General features: G+C 41.0%; 1 protein-coding gene across 2 annotated transcripts in view; it reads right to left on the bottom strand.

Annotated features, from left to right (window-relative positions):
• Nucleotides 1-558: 558 nt before the first annotated feature.
• The window catches only part of KDM3B (lysine demethylase 3B), a 61,887-nt gene continuing 34,641 nt past the window's right edge, over nucleotides 559-27,804 (bottom strand). The window contains exons 8-24 of one of the 2 annotated variants that reach the window (XM_008141777.2): nucleotides 24,719-25,958; nucleotides 23,675-23,876; nucleotides 20,565-20,779; nucleotides 19,459-19,611; nucleotides 17,434-17,541; nucleotides 16,172-16,299; nucleotides 14,599-14,872; nucleotides 13,618-13,874; nucleotides 10,876-11,142; nucleotides 9,381-9,552; nucleotides 8,861-8,951; nucleotides 8,589-8,719; nucleotides 7,162-7,281; nucleotides 5,566-5,705; nucleotides 5,134-5,310; nucleotides 4,052-4,186; nucleotides 559-1,991 (exon numbers count right to left, since the gene is read on the bottom strand). In XM_008141777.2, coding sequence (XP_008139999.2) covers nucleotides 1,911-1,991; nucleotides 4,052-4,186; nucleotides 5,134-5,310; nucleotides 5,566-5,705; nucleotides 7,162-7,281; nucleotides 8,589-8,719; nucleotides 8,861-8,951; nucleotides 9,381-9,552; nucleotides 10,876-11,142; nucleotides 13,618-13,874; nucleotides 14,599-14,872; nucleotides 16,172-16,299; nucleotides 17,434-17,541; nucleotides 19,459-19,611; nucleotides 20,565-20,779; nucleotides 23,675-23,876; nucleotides 24,719-25,958 — 3,891 coding nt within the window. In that variant the 3' untranslated portion in view covers nucleotides 559-1,910. Of the gene's footprint in view, nucleotides 1,992-4,051; nucleotides 4,187-5,133; nucleotides 5,311-5,565; nucleotides 5,706-7,161; nucleotides 7,282-8,588; nucleotides 8,720-8,860; nucleotides 8,952-9,380; nucleotides 9,553-10,875; nucleotides 11,143-13,617; nucleotides 13,875-14,598; nucleotides 14,873-16,171; nucleotides 16,300-17,433; nucleotides 17,542-19,458; nucleotides 19,612-20,564; nucleotides 20,780-23,674; nucleotides 23,877-24,718; nucleotides 25,959-27,804 lie in introns of those variants that run through there. The other variant, XM_054717896.1, reaches the window with a different exon arrangement.

Below are 27,804 nucleotides of genomic sequence, written 5' to 3'. Positions count from 1 at the left end.
CCCATGAGCCTCCCCCCACCCTCCCAGGCAAACTTCCCCAAGAAGGTAGGGCCCCACCTTCTCCACTCCATTCACTTATGAGTATAAATTACCCCTCCTCCTGTCTCTAACTGAGGTGGCTCCCTTCCCTTCACCCTCAAGCCCTCAAACCACAATGACCTGGCACTTCCCTCTCCCAATCTGGAACAATTCAGAAGCAAAGGATAATAGTTAGATGCAGCAATGTAATGAAGATCTGAAAACAAATCATCCTCCACTTCCAACCCCACCCTCCACCTGGCCTTGCTTTTTTATTTCTTTTTTTATATTTTTATTGATTTCAGAGAGAAAGGGAGAGGGAGAGATAGAAACATCAATGATAAAAGGATCACTGATCAGCTGCCACCTGCACGCCCCCTACTGGGGATTGAGCCCAAAAACCCAAGCATGTGCCCTGACTGGGAATGGAACCATGACCTCCTGGTTCATAGGCTGATGCTCAACCATTGAGCTACAACAGCCAGACTGGTCTTGTTTTTAGAATGGCTGGCACAAGAAGAATTTAGTCCACTCAAAACAGATTTGTTAGATTTTTAATAAGAACATGGAAATCCCAATCAGCCCTTCAACAAAATTAAAATACAGAAAGTGAAATTAAAGGTATTCTACAGTAAATGACTTTTATTTAAAAAAAAAAAAAACAACAAAAAATTGTGAACATATAAACAAGCCTTCAGGGCACTACAGTACAGCCAGAAAGAAATACATTTTCCAATGTACCCATGGGCCAATGAATTCCATTATTTTCAAATAAATTTTTAATAAAACTCCACTGAGTTGGAAAGTTTTGCTGAAAATATTTCTGGAAAAAAAACCCAAAAAACAAAAAGCCTCATGTAGGAAAATCACTTTCCCTCGAATTTGGAACTGTTACGAGGAGTCCGTCCCAAGGGAACGCTGGTAACAGATGGAAGTGGTTCCTGGAGTCACCAGTGTGTGTGTGTGTGTGTGGAGCCACCACAGCTCAGACAGGACAACGCTCTTTCTCAGATGGCTGTTCCCTCAAGACAGGACTGAGACGGGAGGGGGAGAAACAAAAAGAATCCCAAAGCGCCAATTCTTTTAAATTCTGCTTTGGCTGATTTTGTGCTATAATGGGCAGTTGATTTCTAAAAATCATATTTCTTCAAAGTGTTTTATCGAAAGGAAGACTAAATGTAATGTGCCTTTCCTCATTATCCAGGAAAACAACTGTGGTATTTCAAAAATTCTAAAAATATCTACTTTCATGAAATAGTAACTATTTCACTACAAACCTATTTTTCACTAAATACACACGTTCCTAATCCTGGAGCCTCCTGGGAAAAGCAGTGGGTCCTCCCTGGGTCCTGCAAGACTCCAGTGTTCACGGGAGAGATTGTGGGGAATGGCTTCACCCTGTCTCCTGGGATGGGCTGTGTCAGAGGTCACGTGCAGAGACACTGTTAGGCTTCCACCAGGCATGTTTAAGCAATTAGCCCCTACTTGTACCAGTTATGTGATTCCCCATACCTCCAAACATTCCCAATTAACTAGGCACGAGAGAAAAAAAAGAAAGAAAGGTGTGCCCACATTCCTGGTTTCCACAAATCCCAGATCATAAGACTTCAGGAAAGCCCACGATGTTCAGGCAATTCAGAGTCCCAAAGACCACAGGATGGGAATGTGGCACCCTCGGCTTGGAGTCTGAAACTGTGTGTGAACTGTGCGGCTTTCCTGTGTCACAACCTTCAGTGTTGAGGCAGCGTAGAAAAGAGTGGCTGGCGAGTTTGTAATACTGACCACACTGGCTCCAAGTGAAGCACCTCTGCTCCAGCAGAGAACCCTGCCGTTCCCTGTTTGTGTGTGAGTGAAAGACCTGCTTCACAGGGGAGTTTGCAATTTCTCCACGCCTAAGACCTTGCCAGTTTGGATTCATGAGCCTTGAGGGTGCCAACAGCATCTTTCACTGCATGATAGATGATGTTCTTCACCTGGAGAGAGCAAACAGCAGTCAGAGCCTGGCCGCCCATGTTGTCTTCTGCAAATGAAAAGGTGTGTTCTAGGCTGCCTATATGCCCACTGATTAGTGAGGAAGGCCCTCAAGCAGGACTGTGTGCTTCCCATACCCATCCTAAAGCAGACTTACAAGTCACATAGGACATAAGGTCTATATTCAAAAAGGAATAATGAAATCATTTGAAAGGCTATTTAATCACCACCATCTATATGCTTGCTACGTGCTGGGCATGACTACTAAGTTCTTTATGTAGACTTTCATTTAATTCTTACCATAATCCCATGAGGTACATTTTATTATTATCTCTCATTTTACAGACGAGAAACTGAAGAAATCAAGGTTCCACGGTTAAGAACCTCGCCTAAGGTCCTGTAGTGAATAAGAATGTACTCAAACAAAGTGGGCAGGTAGGATTATTGGGTATTTTTTCCTTATATGTATTTTCTAATTTGTCTAAAATGAGGTAAGAAGATAGACTAAAAGTTACTGAAATAAAGTGAATAACCTAAAGATAGTTTTAAACTAAGATGGTGAGTATTCTGAGGAAGGAAAGCAGGGAGATGGAATGGAGACTTCAACAATGTTTATGTTGTATATATGTATGCATATATGTGTTTTATTTCTTAAGCTGTGTGATGGGCACACAAGCCCCCTTGTGCTACTCTCTACTAAATTTTTTTTTTTAATATATTTTATTGATTTTTTACAGAGAGGAAGGGAGAGAGATAGAGAGCCAGAAACATCGATGAGAGAGAAACATCGATCAGCTGCCTCCTGCACACCCCACACTGGGGATGTGCCCGCAACCAAGGTACATGCCCTTGACCGGAATCGAACCCGGGACCTTCCAGTCCGCAGGCTGACGCTCTATCCACTGAGCCAAACCGGTTTTGGCAGTCTACTAAATTTTTTGTATTAATTCAACAAATATTTACTGAGTACCTACTATACAACCAATATTGTGCTAGGTAAAAGCAGAGAATAAAATGGTAAAGCCTTGCCCTCATAGTTTAAATAGCTTACATTCTAGTAGGGATAGAAACCAACAGATAAAATACAATGTTAGGTGGTAAAAAAATGCCACAGAAAATATAAAGCAGAGGATGGGACGTGCTGGAGGTAACCCGGTAGAAGTTGAAACTTAATGGAGGTGGCGTCTGACATATGTATGCCTGAATATTTGCACTATGTCTATAATGTCAATGTTATCTACTTATCAATACGATTATACTCTGTGTAAGAATTTGATGGTTGAATGGTTTATAATTTTGAAAAAGGAACAGGTTGAAGGTGACTGAAAATACCAACAACCAAGAAAAACCTCCAACTGCACTGGTCACTGACCAAAGAAGACACACCTGAGCCACAGGCGGGTGGAGGCAAACAGGCCATAAGTGAGAGGCTGGGAGTGTGTACTCAGAATGCTGAAGTTCTGCTCAGGCTATCTTGCTTCTTTCTTCTTATATGCTACTAAAGCACCCAAATATATTCACAATGAAATTCTGCCCTTAAAGTTCTAATCCACTTAAGGCGCAGAGGAAAACTGAATCTGATTGTCCAGCTTAGATCTACAAGGGGAAAACAATCCCCACTCCTCTTAGGCCATGGACTGCAGTCATTAGCAGAGCTCTAAGCGACCGAGTCTGCACAGAAATTTGCTCTGAGAAGCCACTCCAGAGATATATCCCTTCTCAGAAATATTCTCAGAAAAAAACTGTCACAATGCTTTTCTCACCTGACTGGGGAAGTCAGTCTAGTCGCAGTTAACACTGAAACATTCTATATCCCAAGGGCGGAGAAATAGAAGACTGTTACACTATAAATTAGTAGGTTAAAACATGAGTATTCTCTAAAATCAAATCTGAAGAGGACTGATTAAATACTTCCTTGGGGGAGGACTCCATACCCCCAGACATAGCTCCCTTTATCATCTCTCCACAGTTTTACCTCCCAGAGAATACCCTCAGGAAACAGACAGTGCCTCCTGTGTATGTAATCGAGTAGGAGATGAGAAGTGAAGGAGGAGCTATTTACCTGCAGTTTATCCTCATGATTTGTATGAGTGTTAGAGAGATGCCTGAATTCCTGCGTAAGGCGGAAACAGTGCTTTACGTGTTCTGGAGATACAAAATCTTCTGCTACTTTTATGCAGCTGTATAGATTGTGCACCTGGGAGGGAAAATATCAGGCATTAGAGATTTAGTAACACATGCAAAATTATACAGTTAAAAAAACAACTTTAGAAATACTTACAATAATTTCATTTTTATAAAGACAACACTTGTGGAAAAACTGTTAAGTATAAATTTATAAATATAAAACATTAGTATATGCATAGAAAAGTATCTAGAAAAATATATACAAAACTATTAACAGTAGGTTACCTCGGAGGAAGGCAGGATGAGGGGATCAAAAAGGGGTATGGGAGCCGAAACCGGTTTGGCTCAGTGGATAGAGCGTCTGCCTGCGGACTGAAGGGTCCCAGGTTCGATTCCGGTCAAGGGCACGTGCCTTGGTTGCGGGCACATCCCCAGTAGGGGGCGTGCAGGAAGCAGCTGATCGATGTTTCTCTCTCATCGATGTTTCTAACTCTCTATCTCTCTCCCTTCCTCTCTGTAAAAAATCAATAAAATATATTTAAAAAAACACAACAATACTTATAAAAAAAAAAAGGGGGGGGGGTATGGGAGCCTGAACAGCATGGCTCAGTGGCTGAGCGTCTACCTATGAACCAAGAGATCACGGTTCAATTCCCAGTCAGGGTACATGCCCAGTGGGGCATGCAGGAGGCAGCCAATCAATGATTCTTTCTCCATCATTGACCATTTCTATCTCTTTCTCTCTCTCTGAAATCAATAAAAAAATATTTTTTAAAAAAGGGGAGGGGGTAATGGGAGTTGAGCTGAGACTTTCACTTTTTCTTTAATAGTTTCCATTGCTTAAAAAATTCTAAATGAGCATTTAAAATTACATAGAAGAAAATTAAAAACCAAACATAAGTTGTAGTTTAAGAGCAATCTGTTTAATCCAGCCATTTATATTTATTGCCAGATTAGCAAGAAAGAAATAAGAAAGCTCATGGGACTATGAGGCCCAATTCCCGAAATAGAACCCACCTGGTGTGGGGCTCCAGCAGGTATGAAGACGGCATCTCCCAGGAACTGAACGATGGCCCAGCCTTGCACACCATATTCTTCGTAGAGTCGCTTACGGAGGGTCTGGTCCAGGTACCAACTTTGGTCATGAATTGGGTCATGATCAGGGGGATTCTCTTGGCCTTGCTCTTCTCCAACCTGAAGCCATGACCAAAACACAAAGACAAAAAAATCAATAAATTATGAACAGCATAAATCCAACTTGTTGTAGCAGTGTCCCTCGTGGGCCAAAGCTTTCTTCTAAACATCCTCCTCTAGGTGTAGATTCAGGCCTTTGGGGCATTTTGACAAGAGGCACAGGTTTGTAATGCCAGGAACCCCACATGAAATACCTTAGGCAGGCTATCTCTGCATTCCCAGACCTTTAGTCTGTGAACTGGGTGCCCACCTCACCTTTCGGAGCAGCTCCCGAATCTTTTCTGCATCCTTGGCTGCATAGATGTGCCACAAAGCACCAGGCTTCTCCTTTCCATCGTGAATCCTCTGCTTTGTCACATCATCAGCATCTCCCTCGTCAATTGTCTTGAGTACTTCTGAAAAGAGCAAAATGCCACTTTTCAATGTAACAAGCCATTTTAGTACCTCTGAGTGAAGCAAAATGTCTAATTCAAACAAGTTTAGTCTCTACTATTCTTATGTCTCTGGAATAATACAAGATAGAATCAAAGAATCAAAAGTCATATAGGTCTAAGCTTCCTAAACACAGGAAGAGCAATCTTAATCTTTCTTACTTCACAGAGACTCAGCATTTTTTGGAGGCATAGCTTTCATTTACAACATATTTCTTTAAAAAAATATTTTTATTGTTTTTAGAGAGGAAAGGAGGGGGAGAGAGAGATAGAAACATCAATGATGAGAGAGAATCATCGATTGGCTGCCTCCTGCATGCTCCCTACTGGGGATTAAGCTAACAACCTGGGCATTTGCCCTTGACTGTAATCGAACCTGGGACCCTTTAGCTGGGATAGGCTGACACTCTATCCACTGAGCCAAATCTGCTAGGGCCCTTTAAAACATACCTCTTGTTCAAACTGTGTAATCATATCTTATGTTCAAACTGCAGGTTAGTTCGTGCTGCAAGTAGATGAACTCTATACTTTCTCAAGACCTCTTCTAAATGCTATGAATACTATGGGTTTAAGGTCATGAAGCATAAAGCTTCTCTGGTAAGTTACGAGGGCTGGCTTCTAATGCTTATATATTACAACCTCTCAAAGGACAACACAGTGGAAGGATCTGTAGATGTGCAGCATCAAAAGCAAATGTATGGCAGGACATATACCAAAGTAATGATACTGATTATCTATGAACCTTGAGATTTTGAGTTACTTATTTTCTTCTTTAAAATTGCCTATGTTTTCTAAAACTTCCATAATTAACACATATTAATCTTACACTGAGATAGCAGGGAGTATAAATGCAGCAAAATATACTTTCATGCTTCATTTCTGTGCAAGTGACCTGTCTTTATCATCTGTCATCCACAGCTGATCTGGCTGATGACCAAGTAGTCTGGTTTGCCATTCCTTATTCATTCCTCTGTGGTGCTACACATTCTCCCAGGAGAATGACTGGCAGATACACAAGTTCTCTGCTAAAACCTCCCCTTTGTCTAAAAGCATCCCCTGGGCACCATATTAGGCCTGGCAGAAATTTAAGAAAAAGCCACTGCCTGACTGGCGTGGCTCAGTGGTTGAGCGTCGACCTATGAACCAGGAGGTGATGGTTTGATTCCCAGTCAGGGCACATGCTTGGGTTGCAGGCTCAATCCCCAGTGTGGGGTGTGCAGGAGGCAACCGATCAATGATTCTCTCTCATCATTGATGTTTCTGTTTCTCTCTCCCTTCCTCTCTGAAAGCAATAAAAATATATTAAAAAAATAAATAAAAGAAAAAGCCACTGGCCCTGATTGAGGGGAAGACACCGAATTCTATTCCCAAGGCCATGCATGCCTCACCATCCTGAAACAGTGGATTCTAGAAATCGTACCTTCATCATGAGCACCCTCCCCGATGGGGATCCCAACATACACCATCACGTTAACTGCATCAGACACATCCAAGTGAAGATTTGTTGTGCCAACTCTTCTATCTTCCGCTGTTATCAAGCCTGAAGGCAAAAGATATGCAAGGTGAAAGAGAATATTTTGAAGAATCCATATAGACCCTGCAAGTGAAAACATACTCAAAGATACTTTTAATTGAGTAACATTGGAAGAATATCTTGTTTATGACTTTCATCTCTTTTCTAGCATTTTAAGACTGATTTCTAGCTTGGTTGATACTACTGTTTTACTAGCTTTGGCCACTGAACCAATTTCACCCCAAAAAAATGACCTTTTCATTTTTTAGAAGAGGGAGAGGGAGGGAGAGAGAAAGAGAGAGAAGCATCGATAGGTTGCTTCCCATATATGCCCCGATTGAGGACTAAACCCTCGACCCTTTGGTGCATGGGAGGATGCTCCAAAGAACTTGAGCCACACTGGCCAGGACAAAAATGATCACTTCTTTTTTCTTTCTTTTTAAATTGATTTTTAGAGAGAGGAAAGGAAAGGGAGGGAGGGAGAGAGAGAGAAACATTGATGGGAGCAAAGCATCGATTGGCTGCTTCCTGCATGCCCCCACTGGGGAATCCAGCCCACAACTTGGGCATGTGCCCTTACCAGGAGTTGAACTGGCAACCTTTCTGTGCACAGGATGATGCCCCACCAACTGAGCCACTCCAGTCAGGGCAAAAATGATTTCTTCTTAAAAAGCAAAACAGATATGGGCATTAGGACATATACCAAATATAGCTTGGCCCTAGCTAGTTTGGCTCAGTGGATAGAGTGTTGGCCTGCGGACCAAAGGGTCCCAGGTTCAATTCTGATCCAGGGCATGTACAGTGTTTGCTGGTTCCCTCCGGCCCAGAGCCCTGGTCGGGGCTCGTGCAGGAGGCAACCAATCGATGTGTTTCTCTCATGTTGATATTTCTCTCTGTCTTTCCCTCTCTCTAAAAATCAATAGAAAAATATCCTCGGGTGAAGATTAAAAAATAAATAAATAAAATAAACTAATATAGCTTGGTTTTCACAGTGATTTAGGACATTATTGGAACTTCACAAAGAGCTGGTTGGGTAGCATGGTACTCAGCTTCTTCACTGTTACTTTATCAAGTCTCTTAAAAACCAAGAATCATGTCTCCTTGTATAGAATTTTTGAGAGGATACTTTCTAACTACCACAGACATACAAACTGACTGGACCCATATGGATATTATGCAAACAAGTATGATGAAAGCAAACATATTCAAGACCATCCTGGATACTATTAACTTCTCTAGCACCTGACACTGCCCTCTATCATCTCTATATTCCCTTTATAGGTGAAATGAGAACAATAATGTCCATAAAGAGCAATATGGCCTCACTCTCATACCATAGGCATTGTACATCTTGGGGCCGAGATCAGGCCTTACGAAGTAGCTGGGTAGCCTAGAGGCCAGATTGAGTCTGCCATCTCGTTTGGTATATTCTGGTAGAGGAAGGTTCTCCATCAGATCTTCAAACCTACAAAAAAAGCAGGAAAGATGACTTAATTTGTTAACCGGGGGAAAAAGGCGAAGAGGCAAAGTTCATTTTTCTGTGATGACTTTGTGACGGCTTCAGCAAGGAAAAGTCTCTCAAGATGACCCACTGTAATTCACGAACCTTGTTGGCATCATGTCCCGAAAATCTTCCCCAGGAGGCCAGTCCTTGAGTTTGAGCACCATTGGCTGTCCATCTTCTGACCTTAATCGTTCTGGAAGACAGAAACACTCTCGCAAACATCTGCTGGGTTGGCTGTTGCCTGATTTTCCAGGGACTACAAAATTTAGGAGACTAAGAGAAGACTAAGCTCTTATTTTCAGACTTGTAAACTCCCATAATGGACTAGATGGGCTGTTTTTCTCACTCACTGCTTTAGTACACCTATAATTTTCCACCTCAGAGGAATTCTATCCCCCTTCCTTAGGGTGAAAGTGTGTTCCACACACTCTGTGGATCACATGCTTAAGCTCAGATAAGCTCTGGGAGTTATGCGATTGCCAAGCTAGTTACCTGCTTAGCACCAGACAAAAATGTTCCTCCCACCAAGAGGCTATATGTTGCTATTCCGTGGGCATAACTGAACACAGAGATGCTTACTTCCCAATTTGCCATTATTGAACTAGATATAAGAGCTACTTACTGCATATGATCTCAAAGCCATCCCAGAAATCCCGAACTTTCACATCAGAAATTATAGCACAGTTCCTGCAGTTCACCAAGTCTACATCCTGGTCTCCAAATTCTTGGCTAAAGGCTTCTGGCTTCCAGAGTTCAGACTTGAGCTTTTTATGTACCCCTGAAACCAGCACTGGCTGTGGAAAGAAAAATAACCCACTTAGGAAATACTTTGAGCTCAGGGCTAAAGGACAGAATAGAAGGGTTTCCTGGGGGCCAACTTTTCTTGTCCATGATGATTTATTGTTCCCTTCCACTTTCAGAATCTATGGATTTCAACCTGCCACCTACAGCAAATGAAAACTACTCCTACTCCATTATACTTCACTCTCACCCTGGGAATGTGCCATGGAAATCACGTCTGTTGCCCTGGTATCTATCACTATTTTGAGGTGAGAGGACAAAATGTGACAAATGCATCTTTTAGAATACTTCCTCACAGTGAGAATGGGAAAAAAAAAAAAAAAATCCAGACAATTCCATAACCTCTCCCTTCCTCAAGCACCTTCTAAAGTATAAAAATTAGGCAGCATTACAGAGAAAGAAAGAAAGAAAGAAAGAAAGAAAGAAAGAAAGAAAGAAAGAAGAAAGAAAGAAAGAAAGAAAGAAAGAAAGAAAGAAAGAAAGAAGGAAAGAAAGAAATCCTTTATAATAAAAGTAATAAAAGGCTAATATGCAAATTGTCCCCTTGGGAGTTTGACCCACAGGGAATTTGACCACTCGCTATGATGTGCGCTGACCACCAGGGGGTGGTGCAGAATGAAGGAAGGCCCTGATCGGCCCTGATTGCCGGCCAGGCCTAGTGCACGAATTTTGTGCACCGGGCCTCTAGTAAATAAATAAATAAATAAAAAAATTAGGCAGTGTTATCACACTATCACAAAAACTTGTATGGCCTTAAAATATTTACCTAGAAAAAGTACCACCCACTCCCACCCATCTTGGTCTCACCCCACACATCACACTTAAGGACTTTCCCCTAAAGGTGTCATTAATGCTAGCTCACCACCTAACAGGAATTTCAACTGCCCTATTAAGAACAGAGGTCCACAGCTTAGAAATAAAAGAATCTATAGCCGAAACCGGTTTGGCTTAGTAGACAGAGCGTCAGCCTGCGGACCGAAAGGTCCCAGGTTCGATTCCGGTCAAGGGCATGTACCTTGGTTGCAGGCACATCCCCAGTAGGGGGTGTGCAGGAGGCAGCTGATCGATGTTTCTCTAACTCTCTATTTCTCTCCCTTCCTCTCTGTAAAAAAATCAATAAAAAATAATATATATATTTAAAAAAAAAGAATAATTCATAATGTGTTCTCAGGAATCTCTGATTTTTAAAAATCCAAGAAAACTTGAAGTAGCAAGACTGTCTATAATGAACTTACTTATATCTCTCAGAGAGACTTGCAATTCACCTGGTGGCTGTGGCAGATAGGCAGCACAGGGAACTGCTTATTTTTGCTTACCTGGCCTTGCTTCCAACACTCTCGGAAGATCTTCCAATTGTTTTTGTTGCTGGGGTCATGGAGACAGAGAAGTCTCCCATCACAGAGCCAGGAGTGAGAGGTATGGGGGTCCAGCACATTTAACCCCATCACCATCTCCTTCACCTCCTTTTGGGTATCAGTCAAGTTGCAGGCCCGCTTTGCAGCATCTGAGGTTTTCTTATTTTCTACCACTGAGGCAATAATGTGGTCAAGGAAGTTGGGTAGACTGGCCTTGTTCTTCACTCCCTGCCAGACACAAATCCACCAGGTAAGTTTGACTGAGGCAGCATGAAAAGAGCATTCACAAATTTGTCTAACAGTTGTATTCATAAGAAGGAGTTCTGCTTACTTGATTAGATATCATAAAAGTTAAAATGTCTTTTATAATTGGAGGAGGGAACCTATTAAGTCAGTATCTTAAATTTCCCTATCCTTCATATTTGCTTCACGTTAATGAAAGTACAGAAAGATCCCCTGTGCCTCAAGAGATTTGATACCTAAGAAATATCTTTGCATTCAGTCCTTAATTTGTATTAAGCATATGCATGTAGACCAAAGGGATCACAAAATACTATAAATGAGTGAAAAAGATAATTTACTTTGAGGGTTATCAATGTTGTGGTTACAATGCCCAAGGGATACATAAAATAATTGGGCTTTACTAAACTTAATAATTCTATGCCTTCTATGCCTGAAGTGTTACTAATCATTATCTCTATAGAGTACATGTAATCATAAAACATCCTGAGAAAATTTAAAAATAAAAAATAAAAACTGAAAGGGGGAGCTAAGAGCAAGTAAAAAAAATAGCGCCAAAGTGATTTCTTTAAAGTCATTTATCCAAAAGAGACAAAAAATAGCACCAAAGTAATTTCTTTAAAGTCATTTATCCAAAGTAATTTCTTTAAAGTCATTTATCCAAATAACCCACTGTACAAGGTTCAACCATCCACAGTTCATCAAATTTCAGCTATTAATCATAAAATAGAATGAGAAACATGTTTATGTACTAGTTTGAAATGATCTTCAAGATATATAAACTGGAAACAGAAAAACACTATGTAGAACATTTGTGTAAAAAGAGGGGAAAAAGCTATGTACACATGATAATATCCCTGAAAGGACACTCATGAAACAATAATGACCTCTAGAAAGGGAAACATGTGGCTGGGAGACACCAAGGAAGATTTTTCACTGTATCTTTAAATTTGTGTACCTTGTGAATTCACTTTTCAGCAAATGCTTACTAAACACCTACTATGTATCAAACACTGTGGCACTAGGGATATAGTGACAAATAAAACAATAAAAAATGTCTTTAAGGAGAGGCGATCAGACAATAAATAAAGCATACAATAAGCCAGATGGTAGTTAAGTGCAATGGTAAAAATAGTAAGTGTAGAAAAAACAGATATGAGTGGAAGATGGGAGTGGGATGGACTTTTTAAAAGGTGATCCAAGAAGTCTTACTGAGAAGGTGACATTTTGGGAGGGAGGAGAGGAAGTTGATGAAGCAAGCCATGTGGTTACCCGAGAAAGAAAGCTCTAGGTGAGGAAAGGACAAGTGCAAGGGCTCTGAAGAGGTGCATGCCGGACCATGTTCAAGGAACAGCAAGAAGTTGTGCGAGGCCGGAGGAGGGTGAACAAGATGGAGAGTGGTAGTTGAAGTCAGAAAAGTGAGGAGAAGACATACAGCTTGGACATACGGGTGGAGCCTTAAAGTCTACTGAAAGGATGCTGCTTATATTATGAGAGAAACAGGAAGTCCATAAAGGATTTTAGGCAGAGGTGACATGATTTGACCTATAATTAATTAATTAATTAATTAAAAAATATTTTTATTGTTTTCAGAGAGGAAGGGAGAGGGAGAGAGAGAAACATCATTGTTGAGAGAGAATCATTGACCGGCTGCCTTCTGCACAGCCCTTACTGGGGATCGAGCCTGCAACCTGAGCATGTGCCCTTGACCGGAATTGAAGCCAGGACCATTCAGTCTGAAGGCTGACACTCTATCCACTGAGCCAAACCAGCTAGGGCTTGACCTGTATTTTAAAAGGATTACCTAGCTGCTGTGTAAAATAGACTGCAGAGTGAAAAGGGAAGCAATAAAGAGGGCCCAAGTAAGGAATTTACTGCAAAAATGCACGCAAGAGGATATTGGCTCAGACCAGAGGGAAAGCAACGGACCTGATGAGAAATGAGTGGACTCTATACATTTTGAAGATCAAATTGAAAGGATTTGCTGACAAATTAAATATGAAATGTGAGAGAGGGGAGTCCCAAATGACTGCAAGATTGGAGAATGGAGATCCAACTGGCCAAGAGAGAAAAACTAAAGGAGAAGCAAGCAGGCTTACAGGTAGATCAGGAGTGTGGTCTTAAGAAGTGTTAGGTTTGAGGCATGTTAGATATCCAAGAGAATACAATACCAATATACTGCCTAGGTAAAAAAACATATATATAAAAAATTAATGCCTGTCAAGAAAACAATGTAGTTTCTACTGATGATAGATAATTTAAATGTCTCATGTCCACTGACTTCCTAACATGGCACAAAAGGTTCACTACTTAAAAGGACCCCAAACTTTATGTGAAGAAAGATTGTTGGCTGGACAATGTAGCCAACACAAGTCACCCACATACCCTCTAACCCAGCTATCAGATTTCTGATGGTTCTCATGGAAAAGCAGCAACGGCTAGAGTTGTAGAGAGGACACTTACTGCTGAGGATGTAGAGAAGACCGGGGGGAAGGGTATGCCTGTGTCCAAGGGGGTTTGAGGAAGCTTTCCGGGACCGGAGTGAAGGAGGTCTCGAAGGCTAGAGCCTTCGGTTTTGTTGTTGGAGGCAGTGGGACCCAGTAACAGACTGTTAAAAAGCTTTGGAGTCAACGGAGAGACCTTTGCAGTGGAGTTGAACGAGTCCAGCCCAAAGGGTGAATGAGACTCTTTATTGAGCACCGACCTCAGGGACCCTGCTTCTGTAAGAACATAACCGGGAAGAGCATTAGCACAACAAGGAACACCCAGCAGGCAAATGACTCCTAAAAATCAGCCAAGTGGGTAGGAGGAAAGACTTTCCTCTCCCCTGCCCCCCAGACTATGTGTGGTTTGTCTGGGCCAAGCCTGATGAGCTATAACTATGGTAGCTTTCATGGCCAAGGAGAAGCTCTCCTACTTCTTCCTTTCTTTTCCAGATCTGGATTTCACACTTCTTTTGTTCCCATCCACCTTTCATTTCCCTCACTTTCTAAGACAGTGTTTCTTCCAGTGTGTCTCCAGATCACTTGAAGTGGGGAATCACCTGGAGTGCTTGTTAAAAATGGAGATTCTTGGTTTTATCCTCATTTCATAGTTCTGGTGGGGCACACGGAATCTGCATTTTTAATGATTCCCCAGACAATTCTTGTGCCCAGTGAAAACTGTTTAGCCCTGGCTGTATAACAGAGCCATCTGGGAAGCTTATTAAAAATCTTGCATCAATTTTGTCTAAAAGAGGTCTGGGGTAGAGACCAGGCATGTGCCTTTTTTAAAAAGCTCCACTTCTAGAAAAAGTCACATGAGATTCCCTTGTTTTATGTGATCAGCCAGAGAAAGCAAGTGGCATGTTTCATAAATGTTGATGGTAATATGTGAGTTTGAAGAATCCAAGAATAACTCAAGTGTTCCACCCACATGCAGAGCAGAGGCTTCTGTTCACCTCACCTTTTGTTTCTTCTTTAGCTTTCTGAGTTGCCAAATCCGCCAACCAGTGCAGGGCAGAGGAGGGTGGGGCTGTGTCAGGACAAAGGGGCCTGATGGCTTTTAGCTCACTACTGCTGTTTGATGCCAAACTGTCTGCTTTTGGAGGCTCATCAGCTCTGATGTCATTGCTGTCAGCTTTGGGATCGGTCTCTGGAGTTGTTACCGCTGCAGTTCCTCCTCCACCTGAGAAGGTGGTTTCACTTCCAGAAGAGGCACTAGGGTTTATGGTAGGAAGCTAAAGCACAGAAGGCCAACATCGTTAGAGTGCTATCCTTGTGGGGCAAAAATAATGGCTACATAGGTCTATTTAGAGGACTCTAAGTCAGGGAAAACAATCTGAAACTATCCCATAAACTGTTCATTCATTCAGTCAAAATATATTTATTGAGTCATATGATGTGACAGAAACTAGCTAGGTTCTGTGGAAAGAGCAGTGAAAAAGGCTTGAAAATAGAACATGGTTTTATTTAGCATGTTTAAGGCTCAAATTTGGCAATGGCAAATTGGTAATCAGAATTTGACCCCATGGAGCTGTTTTGAAGTTCAATGAGATAGTATATGCAAAGAGCTTAGCTTATTTTCTGGCACACATAACTCAATAAATGTTTATTATTCTATTCTTTGCTTTAATATGGCAACTCTACTGAAAATATATCTTGAGGTCCCTCAGCATTAATCCCTGTGCCTTTTATTGACCAGGTGTTAATAGTAGCATTCCTGGAAGGGCCTCCAAATGTAAGCAGTTAGTTGTGTATATGTGAGTTTAAACACACACACACACACACACACACACACACACACACACACACACAAATAAAATAAAATAAAATAAAATGAAAATAAAAACACACACACAAAAAGCCCAGCCTGCATGGTTCAGCGGTTGAGTGTTGACCTATGAACCAGGACATCACGCTTTGATTCGCGGTTAGGGCACATGCCCATGTTGTGGGCTCAATCCCCAGTAGGGGGCTTCAGGAGGCAGATCAATGAGTCTCTCTCATCACTGATGTTTCTATCTCTTTCTCCCTCTCCCTTCCTCTCTGAAATCAATATAAATATAGTTTAAAAAATAATAATTATAATTAAAAATAATAATTAAACATACACACACACACCCCAGCCTCTTGTTCAAAATAGTCACAAATAGGAATGACCTCTACCTCTGACACAGCAATGAGAAAACCAGACTCTCTTTGGAGGTTGGGATTGCTTTCAGGGTAGAATGATCCCAGCTCAGCAGGCCAATCTTCATATCTCTGTCCTTTGTACCTAACATGACAAGGACAGGATCCATGCACAGAGAGGACTGTATTCCTAGTAACCTTTCCTATACTCTTCACCTACACTGGACCCTGAGGTATAAATCTTGACAAGATACAAAGAATCTCTTTGTATTATTTATCAACTAAAATGTGAATTGGCTTTAAAGATGAATCAAGAGAAACTTGTACCAGTCAGAGGGAATTAAAATCCCTTGAATAACTCTTATTATAAAAGTTTCACTCAGTTATACCCACACACACCACTTTACCTGTGACATTCCATTGGTGACAGCAGGTCTCAACACAGATTTGTTTTGCCGACTAATACAAGGGCAGTTTGCTTTAATTCCCCATTTGCCCCGGGCAGCATGTACCATATCTCCAATATTATAAAGAGCTGGAAAAGAGACACAATAATAACAATAACAATAACATTAGAATTCCTGTATGTTCAGGTGTTGTGCTAAAGACCTTACTTAAATTATCTCCCTCAATGTTAAAGAGTATGTAAACATTTAAAATGTACACAAGTAATTTATGTACTTTAAGTTATACCTAAAAAACACAACAACAACAACAAAAACCCCACCAAAAAAACACAAACAACACTAGAAAAAGTGGGGAGCGGAAACTGGTTTGGCTCAGTGGATAGAGCGTCAGACTGCGGACTGAGGGGTCCCAGGTTCAATTCCGGTCAAGGGCACATGCCTTGGTTGCGGGCACATCCCCAGTGGGGGGCGTGCAGGAGGCAGCTGATTGATGTTTCTCTCTCATCGATGTTTCTAACTCTCTCTCTCTCTCTCCCTTCCTCTCTGTAAAAAATCAATATAATATATTTTTTTAAAAAAAGTGGGGAGGAAAAAAAAGAACAATGTGAAATTGACACAAACCTTTAACTAATGCTTAGGTCAGAAGGGAGCAGGCATCCTACCACTGCACTCAGGGAGCCCTTCTGCTTGGAAGCACTGGGTATAAAGGGTGCAGGTGTGCTCCCCCAGCCCCAAGCTTTCTTTTGTGAAGAAAAATATAGGCAGGAATTTTGCAGGCTCACCACCTTTAATGCATATGTGTTAGCGGAAGTGTGCAAGCTGGAAACAGACTGTCCAGAGGAATCAATGAAGTAAACTGGGACTTTGACACAAACATGACCAGTTACTCCTGCTGTTAAATTGCCTTCTTCAGTTTGATTAGCTTCAGCTGGATTTTTAAAAACCTAAAACCAAAGGTTTTTCTGACAGCACGGGACTGGATTTTTCTATTTTGGTCCTGCCAACCATAAAAATGTAAAATGATATGTGGAAAAGTAATCAACCTCCCCAACCAGAAAAGTGAAGCAAAATGTGTGCAGTGGCTGCATACAATCTAACACCTCTCTAAATATTCAAATCCTTGGAGAAATCTGGTGAGGCTTAAAAAAATATATAAGGCTGGTATAAACTATTTCACCAACTTTATGATGTGTAAATTCTATCTTTAAACACCCCCGCCCCCCTGCTTCCACACACCAAATCTAAAACAGGAATTTCCTTACCTGTGCCAGGGATAATCTGTGTGGGCATTAGATTCTCTGGCTCATGGGACTGCCCCTTTGCACATTTCAACCAGGAGAAAACCTCTTCATCACCCATCTCTTCTGTTTCTGAAATTTCATAAATAAAATGCCTTCACTTATGAGGTCACAAGACAGAGCACATTTCCATCTCCCTTCCTACCCTTGGAGCCCTTTGCAGTCAATACCCCTTTCTCAACCCTTGGCCACCAATGATCAACTTTCTAACACTAAAGTTTTGCTTTTTTCTAGAATTTCATATAACTGGAAGTATACAGTATATAGTCATTTGCATTGGGTTTCTTTTATTTAGCATCATGATCTTGAAATTCATCCATATTGTTGCATGTATCAATAATTCATTCCTTCTTGTGGCTGAGTGGAATTCCAGGGTATGAATGTACCATATTTTGTTTACCCATTTATTGGCTGGTGGACATTTAACTTGTTTCCAAATTTTGGCTATTATGAATAAAGCTACTATAAATATTCAGGTACAAGTCTTTCTCTGGATATGTTTTAATTTCTTTTATAAATACCTAGAAGTGGGATGCTATGTCTTCATCTGGCTTTGATATCAGTGTAATGCTGCCTTCATAAATGAGTTCCTAAGCGTTTCCTCCTATTTTCTGAGTTTGTGTAGAATTGGTATTATTTCCTCCTTAAATGTTTGATACAACTTTGGGCCTAGTTTTCTTTGTTGGAAGATTTTCTAAACTACAAATTCAGTTTCTTAATATAAGGTTATATAGGTTATATTTCTTCTTGAGAAATTTTGACAGTTTGTGTCTTTCATGAAATTTGTCCATTATATCTAAGTTGTCAAATGTTTCAGTATAATGATCTGTAGTAATGACCTATCATTCCTAATATTGGTAAAGTGCATCTTCTCACCTTTTTTTTTTTTTTTTTACTAGTTTTCTCAAAGCAGAAGGTTAGCTGTTTGAAATATTGCTTCTTTTCTAATATAAGTGTTTAGTGCTTTAAATTCCCCTCTAAGTGCTGCTTTAATTGTATTCCACAAATGTTGATCCACTGTGTTTGAACCTTATTTATTTCAAAGTATCTTCTCATTTCTCTTGTGATTTTTTTCCCTTTGATCCACTGGATATTTAAAACTGTGTTGTTGCCCTGGCCAGTGTTGCTCAGTTGGTTGAGCATCGTCCATGTACTGAAAGGTTATCGGTTCAATTCCTGATCAGGGCATACGCCCAGGTTGCTCGTTCAGTCTCCGGTAGGGGTGTGTGTACAGGAGGCAACCAACTGATATTTCTCTCACACTGATGTTTCTCTCTCTCTCAAATCAATAAAAAAATATTTAAAAACAAACGAACTAAAAAACCCCAGAAGTGTGTTGTTTACTTTACAAATATTAGATTTTTCCAGATAAGTTTCTGTTTCTAATTTATTCTTTTGTGGTAAAAAAACATACTCTATATGAATCACCTTAAATTTATTAAGATTTAGTTTATAACCCAAAATATAGTACTTATAGTCTATTTAAATATATATATATATTTTTAGCCTGGCATGGCTCAATGATTGAGCATCGACCTATGTATGAATTAGAAGGTCACAGTTCGATTCCTAATCAGGGCATATGCCCAGGTTGCAGGCTCAATCCCTAGTGGTGGGGTGGAACGTGTGTATGTATGCACGTGTGTGTATGCGCTCGTGCGTGTGTGCAAGAGGCAGCTGATCAATAATTCTCTCTCATCATTGATCTTTCTATCTCTCTCTCCCACTCCCTTTCTCTCTGAAATCAATGAAAATATACATATAAGAAAATCTATAATAATAAAAGAGTAATATGCTAATCAGACCGGACGTCCTTCGGACAAAGCCACAGCTGCAGCGGGTGGGTCAAGGCCCTTGCACGAATTTCGTGCATTGGACCTCTAGTAAATAAATAAAAAGGCACATAAACCCATTCCTGCTTCAATTTCAAAGTGCCATACCTCCATTGACAGGTTACCTGTTGCACTGCGAAGGACAGTATTTGCTTACCACTGCGTGGACGGCTTTTCCTGAGCCTGTAACAGTCAAGGCAGACCCCAAATCCACATTTGCGACAAACCCAGTGAATGTTGAAGAGAGTTGTTTCACACACATCACACATTTCCCGTACACCACGCACTGCACGCTTCCATGCCACTTTCTCTGGTGGGAGGAGGAAGAGAAATATTGTTGGCATTAGATACACTAAACCAGGCGTCCTCAAACTACGGCCCGTGGGCCACATGCGGGTGTTTTTGCCGTTTTGTTTTTTTTACTTCAAAATAAGGTATGTACAGTGTGCATAGGAATTTGTTCATAGTTTTTTTTTAAACTATAGTCCGGCCCTCCAACGGTCTGAGGGACAGTGAACTGGCCCCCTGTTTAAAAAGTTTGAGGACCCCTGCACTAAACAATAGCAAAAGACCCTAGATACACTGATTCCTACTCAAGTCATTTTGTCCAGCAATAAAGCTCAAAGATTTATGAAGTATGTCTTTCTATAATTGTAAGAGAAACAAAATACATGGAATTTCTAATATTTCTGAACAAGTGTCAACAGAGAATAAATGTCACACGTTGTTACTTAAGTAAGATACTTTAAAATTGTCAATTTGAGGTAGTTTGAAATAAGAGGATTCTTCTCTTGAAATGTAGAAAATAATTTCATAGTACAATTTACCTTGGCCTAGAAATAGGATCCAGTATCTCACAGGCATGGGAATATTATATATGGTTGAATAATGTGGGTTCCAGTGTAAAACAGCATTCCTTAGCACTTCATCTATTCACATACCATAGAATATCATTTACTAATACAAGTGGGTTCACAGCAAGCTGAAAACATTCAGAGTGAACCAAACCCAAATAGAGATCAAAATACTTATTATGGAAGCTCTGTGACAAAAATGAAAAAGGCAAGTTTTTGGTCTGTCAACCTTCAAAGACTAAAAGAATGAGGTCTGCTGGATATTGTTAGGGCCTCAAGTTATATAGTTTGCTACAGCGAAGTCTTATCAGTCTTAATTCATCTATAGAACATGCCATCTGCCACTTCTTCCACTCCTTCCCTTAAGCAAAATATAATGGAAGTTTCAATGAGGAAGATGGTGCCTTACGGTGTGGCTCTACCATCATCATGGCCTCCTTCTCAGACATCACAAGCTGACAGAACTGGTCCCCAACATTGGCCAAGATGTATTTTGAGGTTTCTAGGTCTATCCCTTCTGCTAGGGAGGAAGAGGGAATCCACAGGTTCATGGCATCAGGGTCACTTTGCTGGGGACTCAGAAACCCCTCCACACGGAGTACCCCCTTTCGAGTGAAGATCAGCCTGAGACAAAAAGGAAGACAGTCAAATACATAGTAAATAGCAGCAGCCAATGCAAACTAACACATACCTAAAATCCTAGGACCTAAAAGAAAGTAAATGAGACTTAACAGGAATTAGACTGAGTTAAGAATTTTCATCACTTTTGATCAATGTAGTATGTATTCTCTGCACTAATAATAAATTTTGTTAATATTTACTAGGCCTAGGTTCTTTAAAAAGCTGTCCAAAGAAATGTCTACTTGTTCTACCATATATACCCCTGCCATTAAATGTAACCAGAGGAAAACACAGAGCCATGCTATCACCCTTTAAATTAATGTCTACCTAAATCAGGTGAGTCCTTAATATGGCCTGGCAGTCACATCCCAGATGCCTGTCTCGTATCTTCTTTCAAACCTCCAATATTATTTTCCCCATGAGGGCCTTGCTAAGCATTCCACTGAGAAAATACAAGGAGCCAGAAGAGAACTCCAACAAACTCTCACCACACCTTCCTGCAACTGGACCCCATGTACACCATCTGATCTGCTATTATGAATGAACTAGGTCCCAGTGAAGACCAATCTCTCCGCCTATTGCTCTACGTCCTATCATCTCTCCACAAATTCTCTCTCTTAAATTATGTTTTCCTCTCTCCTGAATCATTGTCAGTATTTGAACTTGCTATCTCAAAAACATTCTGACAGTTTATGTCTCAAATGTCCTTTTGATCCCACATTCTTTTATTTATTTGCTTGCTAGAGCAGTTTCTTACTCCCATCAAGTATTCCCTCACCAATCTACCAAAACTGTTTTTGACAAGGTCATTACCCATTGTTAAATCATATGGTCATAGTCCAATCCTTATCTTACCTGGCCCAATCAGCAGCATTTGCCACAGTTCATTATTCCTTCCAGGAAATACTTTCTTCAGCTGTCTTCTAGGATATCTCACTGGCTGCTCCTTCTCAGACTCTTCTACCAGTTCCTCCTCTAAATGTTGGAAAGCTCTAGAACTCAGTCCGTAAACTCCTTCCTTCTCTAATTACATTCCTTAAGTGATCTCAATTAGACTCATAGTTTTAAATACTTGGTGACATCCAAATTTTTATCTCCTGGACCTCTTCTTTCAGCTCCAGCATTGTCTATCCAGCTGCCCTTTCAGCAATTCCATTTGGAAATCTATAGGCATTTCAAATATAACATACCCAAATTAAAGCTCCCCATTTTCCTTCCCAAACCTGCTTTTCCGTGAGAAATCTCCTTTTCAGTAAATGGAAATTCCATTCTATCAGTTTTCAGGCCAAAAGCTGTAGAATTAACCTTGACTCCTTTCTTTCATACTCCATACCTAACCCATCAGAAAATCATGTAGGCTCTATTTTCAAAACATATCCTTAATCCAATCACTTCTCATCACCTGTACTGCTACCTCCCCACACCAAACCACCATCATTTCTCATCTAGGTAATTGCAACAGCCTCTTCTCTCTGCCTTTGCCTCAATGTCATCTAGTCTCAAACAGGGAGTCTGAGTGCTCCTTTAAAACATTCATCAGCATCACTCATAAGCTCAAAACCTCTAATGACTTATTCTAGCATGAAAGTCAAGGCCCTTAGAGTAGCCTTTAAAATCTGGACCCATCATTAACTCTCCCCCCACCCCCTACGGTTATAGTTTTACTGGTTTTTTTGTTTGTTTGTTTTTAGAGAGAGGGAGGAAAGGAACAAGAAAGAGAGAGAAACATGGAAACATCAATGCAAGAGACCCATGGATCAGTGGCCTCCCCTTGTGACACGAGAGGGATAGACCCTGCAACCTAGGCATGTGCCCAGACTGGGAATTGAACCCAAAACCTTCTGGTGTACAGGAGAAAGCTCCAATCAACCGAGCAACACTTGCCAGGGTTATCATTAACTCTCTAACCTCAACTCTTTTCCTCCCTGGCTTACTCTATTTTAGTCACCCTACCTCCATAAACACACCAGGTATACTCCAGCCTCAGGACAGTTGCTCTTATTATGCCCTCTACCTGGAATACTAGTCTCCCAGAAAAATGTGCAGCCCACTCCCACACTTCCTCAAATCATCCTATCTAGACTCCCCATACTTCAATCCTCTTTCCCTTCTTTATTTTTTTTCATAGTTAATATCAGCTGACATACCATATATTTAAGCTTATTTTTCTTACTTACTGTCTGCCTCTCCAACTACAAAGCAAACCTCTCAAAGGCTAGAATTTGAAGGTTTTGTACACTGCTTAATTCTCGGTGGCCAGAACAATGACTAGTACACCTTATGTGTTTAATAAATATTTGCTGAGTAAGTGAATCCACACCAAGTGGATAAATTATTTGGATTTCTTTATTTTAAAAATTAAAGCTTCTTGAAAGATTATTTATAAGAAATTCCCCTTCTAAGTTTATTAGGCAGAAGTGACTAATAAGGTTTTGTTTGGTAAAAGCAGGGGATATTCCTAGAATTTTCATCAGTTTTCTCTATTTCAAAAACAATGCACATTATCTCCTAATCTTATTTCTCTTCCTTTCTAGGGAACTCAAGTTACTCTAGCACTGAAGAGGGGGAGTAAGTGGCCAGGCAGATTCATAATCCAAAACTGAGTTCTGCTTATACCACTGGTTTCAAGTGGAACCCAAGTTAGGAATAACTCATCACAGGTCAGGGGCTGGCAGCTGAGACTGTTCAACTTCAGTTCTCCAAGGACAAAGCTACATGTCATTTCACAATCCAAACTAAGTAGCTACTGTGGCAGAGCCTCAGCACACACTTGAGAGCAAAGGGGTAAGGAAAACAAAGAGAAAGATGGTGACACACACTTATAGATTCAGAAAAACAGTGGGAATTATGTTTCACTAATGGAAACTGGGAAAGAGACAAAGAGAGAAGTTTGGGTACCTCCGGAAGTGAAAGAAGCGGCAAGCCACAGTAGAATCATCTTGCTCCTGTTCCTTAAACTTCCGATACCGCTCCAGGCGGCACTCACGACACTTGTGCAGGTGAGGGGCTACATTGATGCATGACCCATCCTGCAGGAAGGGCTCTCCGGACTGCTTCAGCTTCTTTACCTTGCTTACATCTTTCAGGACTGACTGGCCAACTGTGGCAAGGGAGAAAGAAGAAATGGTTGGTTGTGACAGGTATAAATGAGACTCAACACGATCCTTTTGGGGATAGATACTTTTCCGACCTGGACCACTCCTCTTTACACCGTTTGGGCATGTGCCCAACAAGTTCATCCTTGACAGAAAGGAAGCAGAGGGAGCAAAAAGGCTTCACTTGGGGGCTAAGGATCATGGAGAATTTGAAGGAAGTACCTCATCATAGTAAAAACCTCTGGTCATGAAGGAGGAAAACTCAAGAAGGCAGAAGGTAGCCACCACCTGTCTCTGGCCCCTAGGGATATGACTATTTCTAATCAAGGAGTCTTCTAATTGAGCTCCCAATGGGATACCAATTCCTAATGACTACAGCTACTTTTACTACCAGAATTTCTTTTTTTTATCATCAGCTCTTACACACTTCCAGACAATAACTTAATACCACAGAATTTAATGGCTTTTGGAAATGACATTAAAACCTTACATATGTGTCAGAGAGAAGCAAAGTGAGGGGTGAATAGAGAGAATGGGCCAAAGGAGAGCAGAAAAGGATGAGAAAAACACAAAGAATGAGTTCCCGAACAAAGAGACTACTAAGGAAGGTCAAGGACTTCCTTTGTGGAACTATCTTTATACGAACAGATAGCCCTCTTACAGTGCTGATTTACATGCAATCCTGCCCTGAAACAGGTCTAGTGAGGGGCCTTTGTTAGGCCCCCTTGGCTATGTAATTTTATGATTATAAACTTTTCATCAAAGGGAGGGCCTCTGCTCCCAAGAGCACAACAGGCATTCAAGGCTAGTGCCAAAGCCAAGCCGCTATATAGCCCCACAGGATCACCTTTCAGGGGTGCAGTCCGAGGCCGGCCCTTAGGGGCCTGCTTCCCTTTGCCTTTGCCCAGCAACAGTTCAGCATTGCGCTCCCCGTTGGGGCCCAGCTTCCCCATCAGGTGCTCTGGAATCCCCTTCAGGCCAGTCTTGGCCTGCAGCTGCTCCTCAGAGTCGCTCAAATCTGACAGGTCACTGTTGGTGCTGGAGTCCGAGTCCTGTCTGCAAGCCAAGCTTCGCTCATCCAGTGAGAACCTTTTCACAGCTTCAAAAGGAGCTTTGTTCTCCTGTGAAAAATCTGCTGGGGAGGACAGAAAGCTGCCTGAGTGCCTGCCAAAGACGTTACTAAAGGTTTTGAGGAGGGGATTGTCCTGCTGCCCAGGCCCCACAGTTGGCCTCTCCTCTGTGGGGCTGGAGGAGAGAGTAGGCATCTCAATGGGCTGGGTGAGGCTGCTGGTGGGTGAACTGGAGCGGCCATTTCCCATAGCAGAGAGGCTTGGACCCCCAGTGGTAAGAGCTGAGCCCAGAACACCCGACACCAGTTTGGAGGAGTCAGTTGTGATGAAGAGGGTTTTCTTCTTTGCTAAAGATGCTGAATCTGAAGAGGAGTGAGACTCGGGCCAGTTGGGTGCTGCCTTGGAGGTGACAGTGGTAGCAGAGGAAGAGCTACCTGATGATGCCTGAGATGCAAAGCCACTGAAAGGGCTATGTTCAACTTTCTCCACAAACGCCAAGAAAGGGTTAGAGGGCTCTTCCCGGGACAATTTAGGGGGCTGTAAAAATAGATTTTCATGACTCTCTGGGGTGCGGGTATTGAGGAGGCTCCGTGGGAAGGCTGGTGTGAGGGTGGGCATGGACTCTGTAGGCACTTTCTGGTCCACAGAGCTGCCAGCCTTAGAGCTTGATTTAGTGTCTGCTCCAAGAGTGGATCTGCCTTTACACAGGCTCTCAAGGCTTTGTTTGAATGAGTCTCGACTGGAGGAATCATCAGCCAAACTCTCTGAAACGGTACTGAAGTAGTTACTGGTTGGTAAAGTTTGGGGCATGCATTGAAAAAACAAGTTTTTGGAGAGATCAGAGTCTTTCTGAGACTCTGGTGCAGAGCTACTCCCAAAAGAGAAGCCCAAAGGTTTGTTCTCCGTGGCTAGAACCCCATTGGACTGGCTCCTTCCACTTCCAAAAGTCAAAGGTTGTGATAAACTTGGGAGAGACGCTCCAAATCCAGAAGAGGCCAGAACAGAATTTCTTGAATTCTGAAAAGAAGATAGCCTGAGTTAGTGATGTTGACTTCTCTTGACAACCTTATGATCTCTTTCTTGGACCTAGGCCAACATTTCTTATGAGTCAGTCAATCAACTTTTCTTTCCTACAATTCCATGAAAGCTGCTCTTATAACTAGATTTCATCAGCATTAGGGAAGAAACCTGCCACAGACCACACAGAGAGAATCTTTAGCAAGTAAGCTAGAGATAGCAAGATGTCATTCATCCTTCCACTCCCTTGGTTGTCATAGCACTAGGAGTCGGTGTAGGCTTCTTGGTATCTATTTTGAAACAATGACTCTACCAGGGAATTGGTGAAAAGGATTCCTGAACATTCATCAGCTTTTACTTTAAAACATACCAAGTGACCATGTAATATTAATCTACCTCAATGACCTTAGAGGCTATTGTTAAAATTTTAATTTAAGCTATTACAAATTTTTCATCTTACAAAAGTGACTTCAGCCCCATAACAAGCCCATTGTACATTAAAGCAAAGTTTTAGAAACTGGCCATTTATTTATGGGTTCAAGTCAACCTAAAAGTTGACTATCTGTTTCAATTAAAGTTAAACCTAAAGATACTAAATTAAAAAGAGCATACTGATTATTGAAAACTTGTGCTATCATTAGGCAAACAAGTCTCCAACCAGGAAAAAGTAAAAGATACTGATATGCCCACCAAACGAAAGCATTCAGCATAACAAATCGGACAATTAAAAAAATTTTCCTTTTGCGTGTGCATAAAAAAGTAGGATCACTTTCATATATATTACACATCCATTACATTCACAGAATGTAATGGATGTGTAATATATCCCCATAGGTAGGTATGAGCACTTATGTAATACTTTTTAATTGAATAAAACCCAGATCCTAGCACTTGACTCACAAATCACAGGTAGTAGATGATAACCCTAAACATTCACTTTAAAACACTGGAAATAAATTATTCCATGACTGCTTAATAAATATGGTGCTTCCTTTTGGGGTAATGAAAATTTCTGGAACTAGACAGTGTTTGGGGGTGCACAGCATTGTGGAAGCACTAAATGCCACAGTACTGTAGACTTTAAATGGTTAAAATGGTAAGTTTTGTTATATGTTACTTTATCACAATTTTTTAAATGTTCCAGATAGAAAAGGCTCTGTTAAAAAAAAAAAAAAAAAGAGGGAGTTTCAATTTACTTAAAGTATTCTTTAAATATTCAAGAGGAGTCTACATTAGGACTTTCCTTGAGGGTAGCACAGAGGCAAGAGAACCAGGCAGGCTTGCCTTCCTTTGACATTTGCTATAGAGACAGTTTCAGGGCATTTTAGGCTTCATAATTCTGTTTTCTTTTCTTTTCTACAAACCAACAACAGTTGACTTAAACCCCCTCAACTAAAAAGAAAAGAACAGACAGACATAGCACTGAGGCTTGCAGTTGCTTCACTAGCAGAATTTGGCCAGGAGCCTTGACACCTGCATGACTGCAAGGAACCAGCATGGGTAACTCAGGTTTCACTACTAAAGTTACCCTTTAAAAATAAATACACACATGAATGAAGAACAATTTGGATGGTCTTATTTTTCTTAAAGTGATTAAATTCCAAATCCTTTTCTTATACTAAAGTGATGACAAGCTGATTTCAACTCAATTTTAAGGGCAAGACATTTTTTGGATAGGGTTGTGTCCCTATTTTAGATTCAACATTATAATGGAAACACCCCTTTCTGTATTTTTTTTTTTTTAATATATTTTATTGATTTTTTACAGAGAGGAAGGGAGAGGGATAGAGAGCTAGAAACATCGATGAGAGAGAATCATCGACCAGCTGCCTCCCGCACACCCCCT

The sequence above is a fragment of the Eptesicus fuscus genome, chromosome 6 (assembly GCF_027574615.1).
Source record: "Eptesicus fuscus isolate TK198812 chromosome 6, DD_ASM_mEF_20220401, whole genome shotgun sequence".
Lineage (NCBI taxonomy): Eukaryota > Metazoa > Chordata > Mammalia > Chiroptera > Vespertilionidae > Eptesicus > Eptesicus fuscus.
The sequence above is the reverse complement of the archived record's forward strand: the minus strand, read 5'-3'. Positions and strand labels throughout refer to the sequence as shown.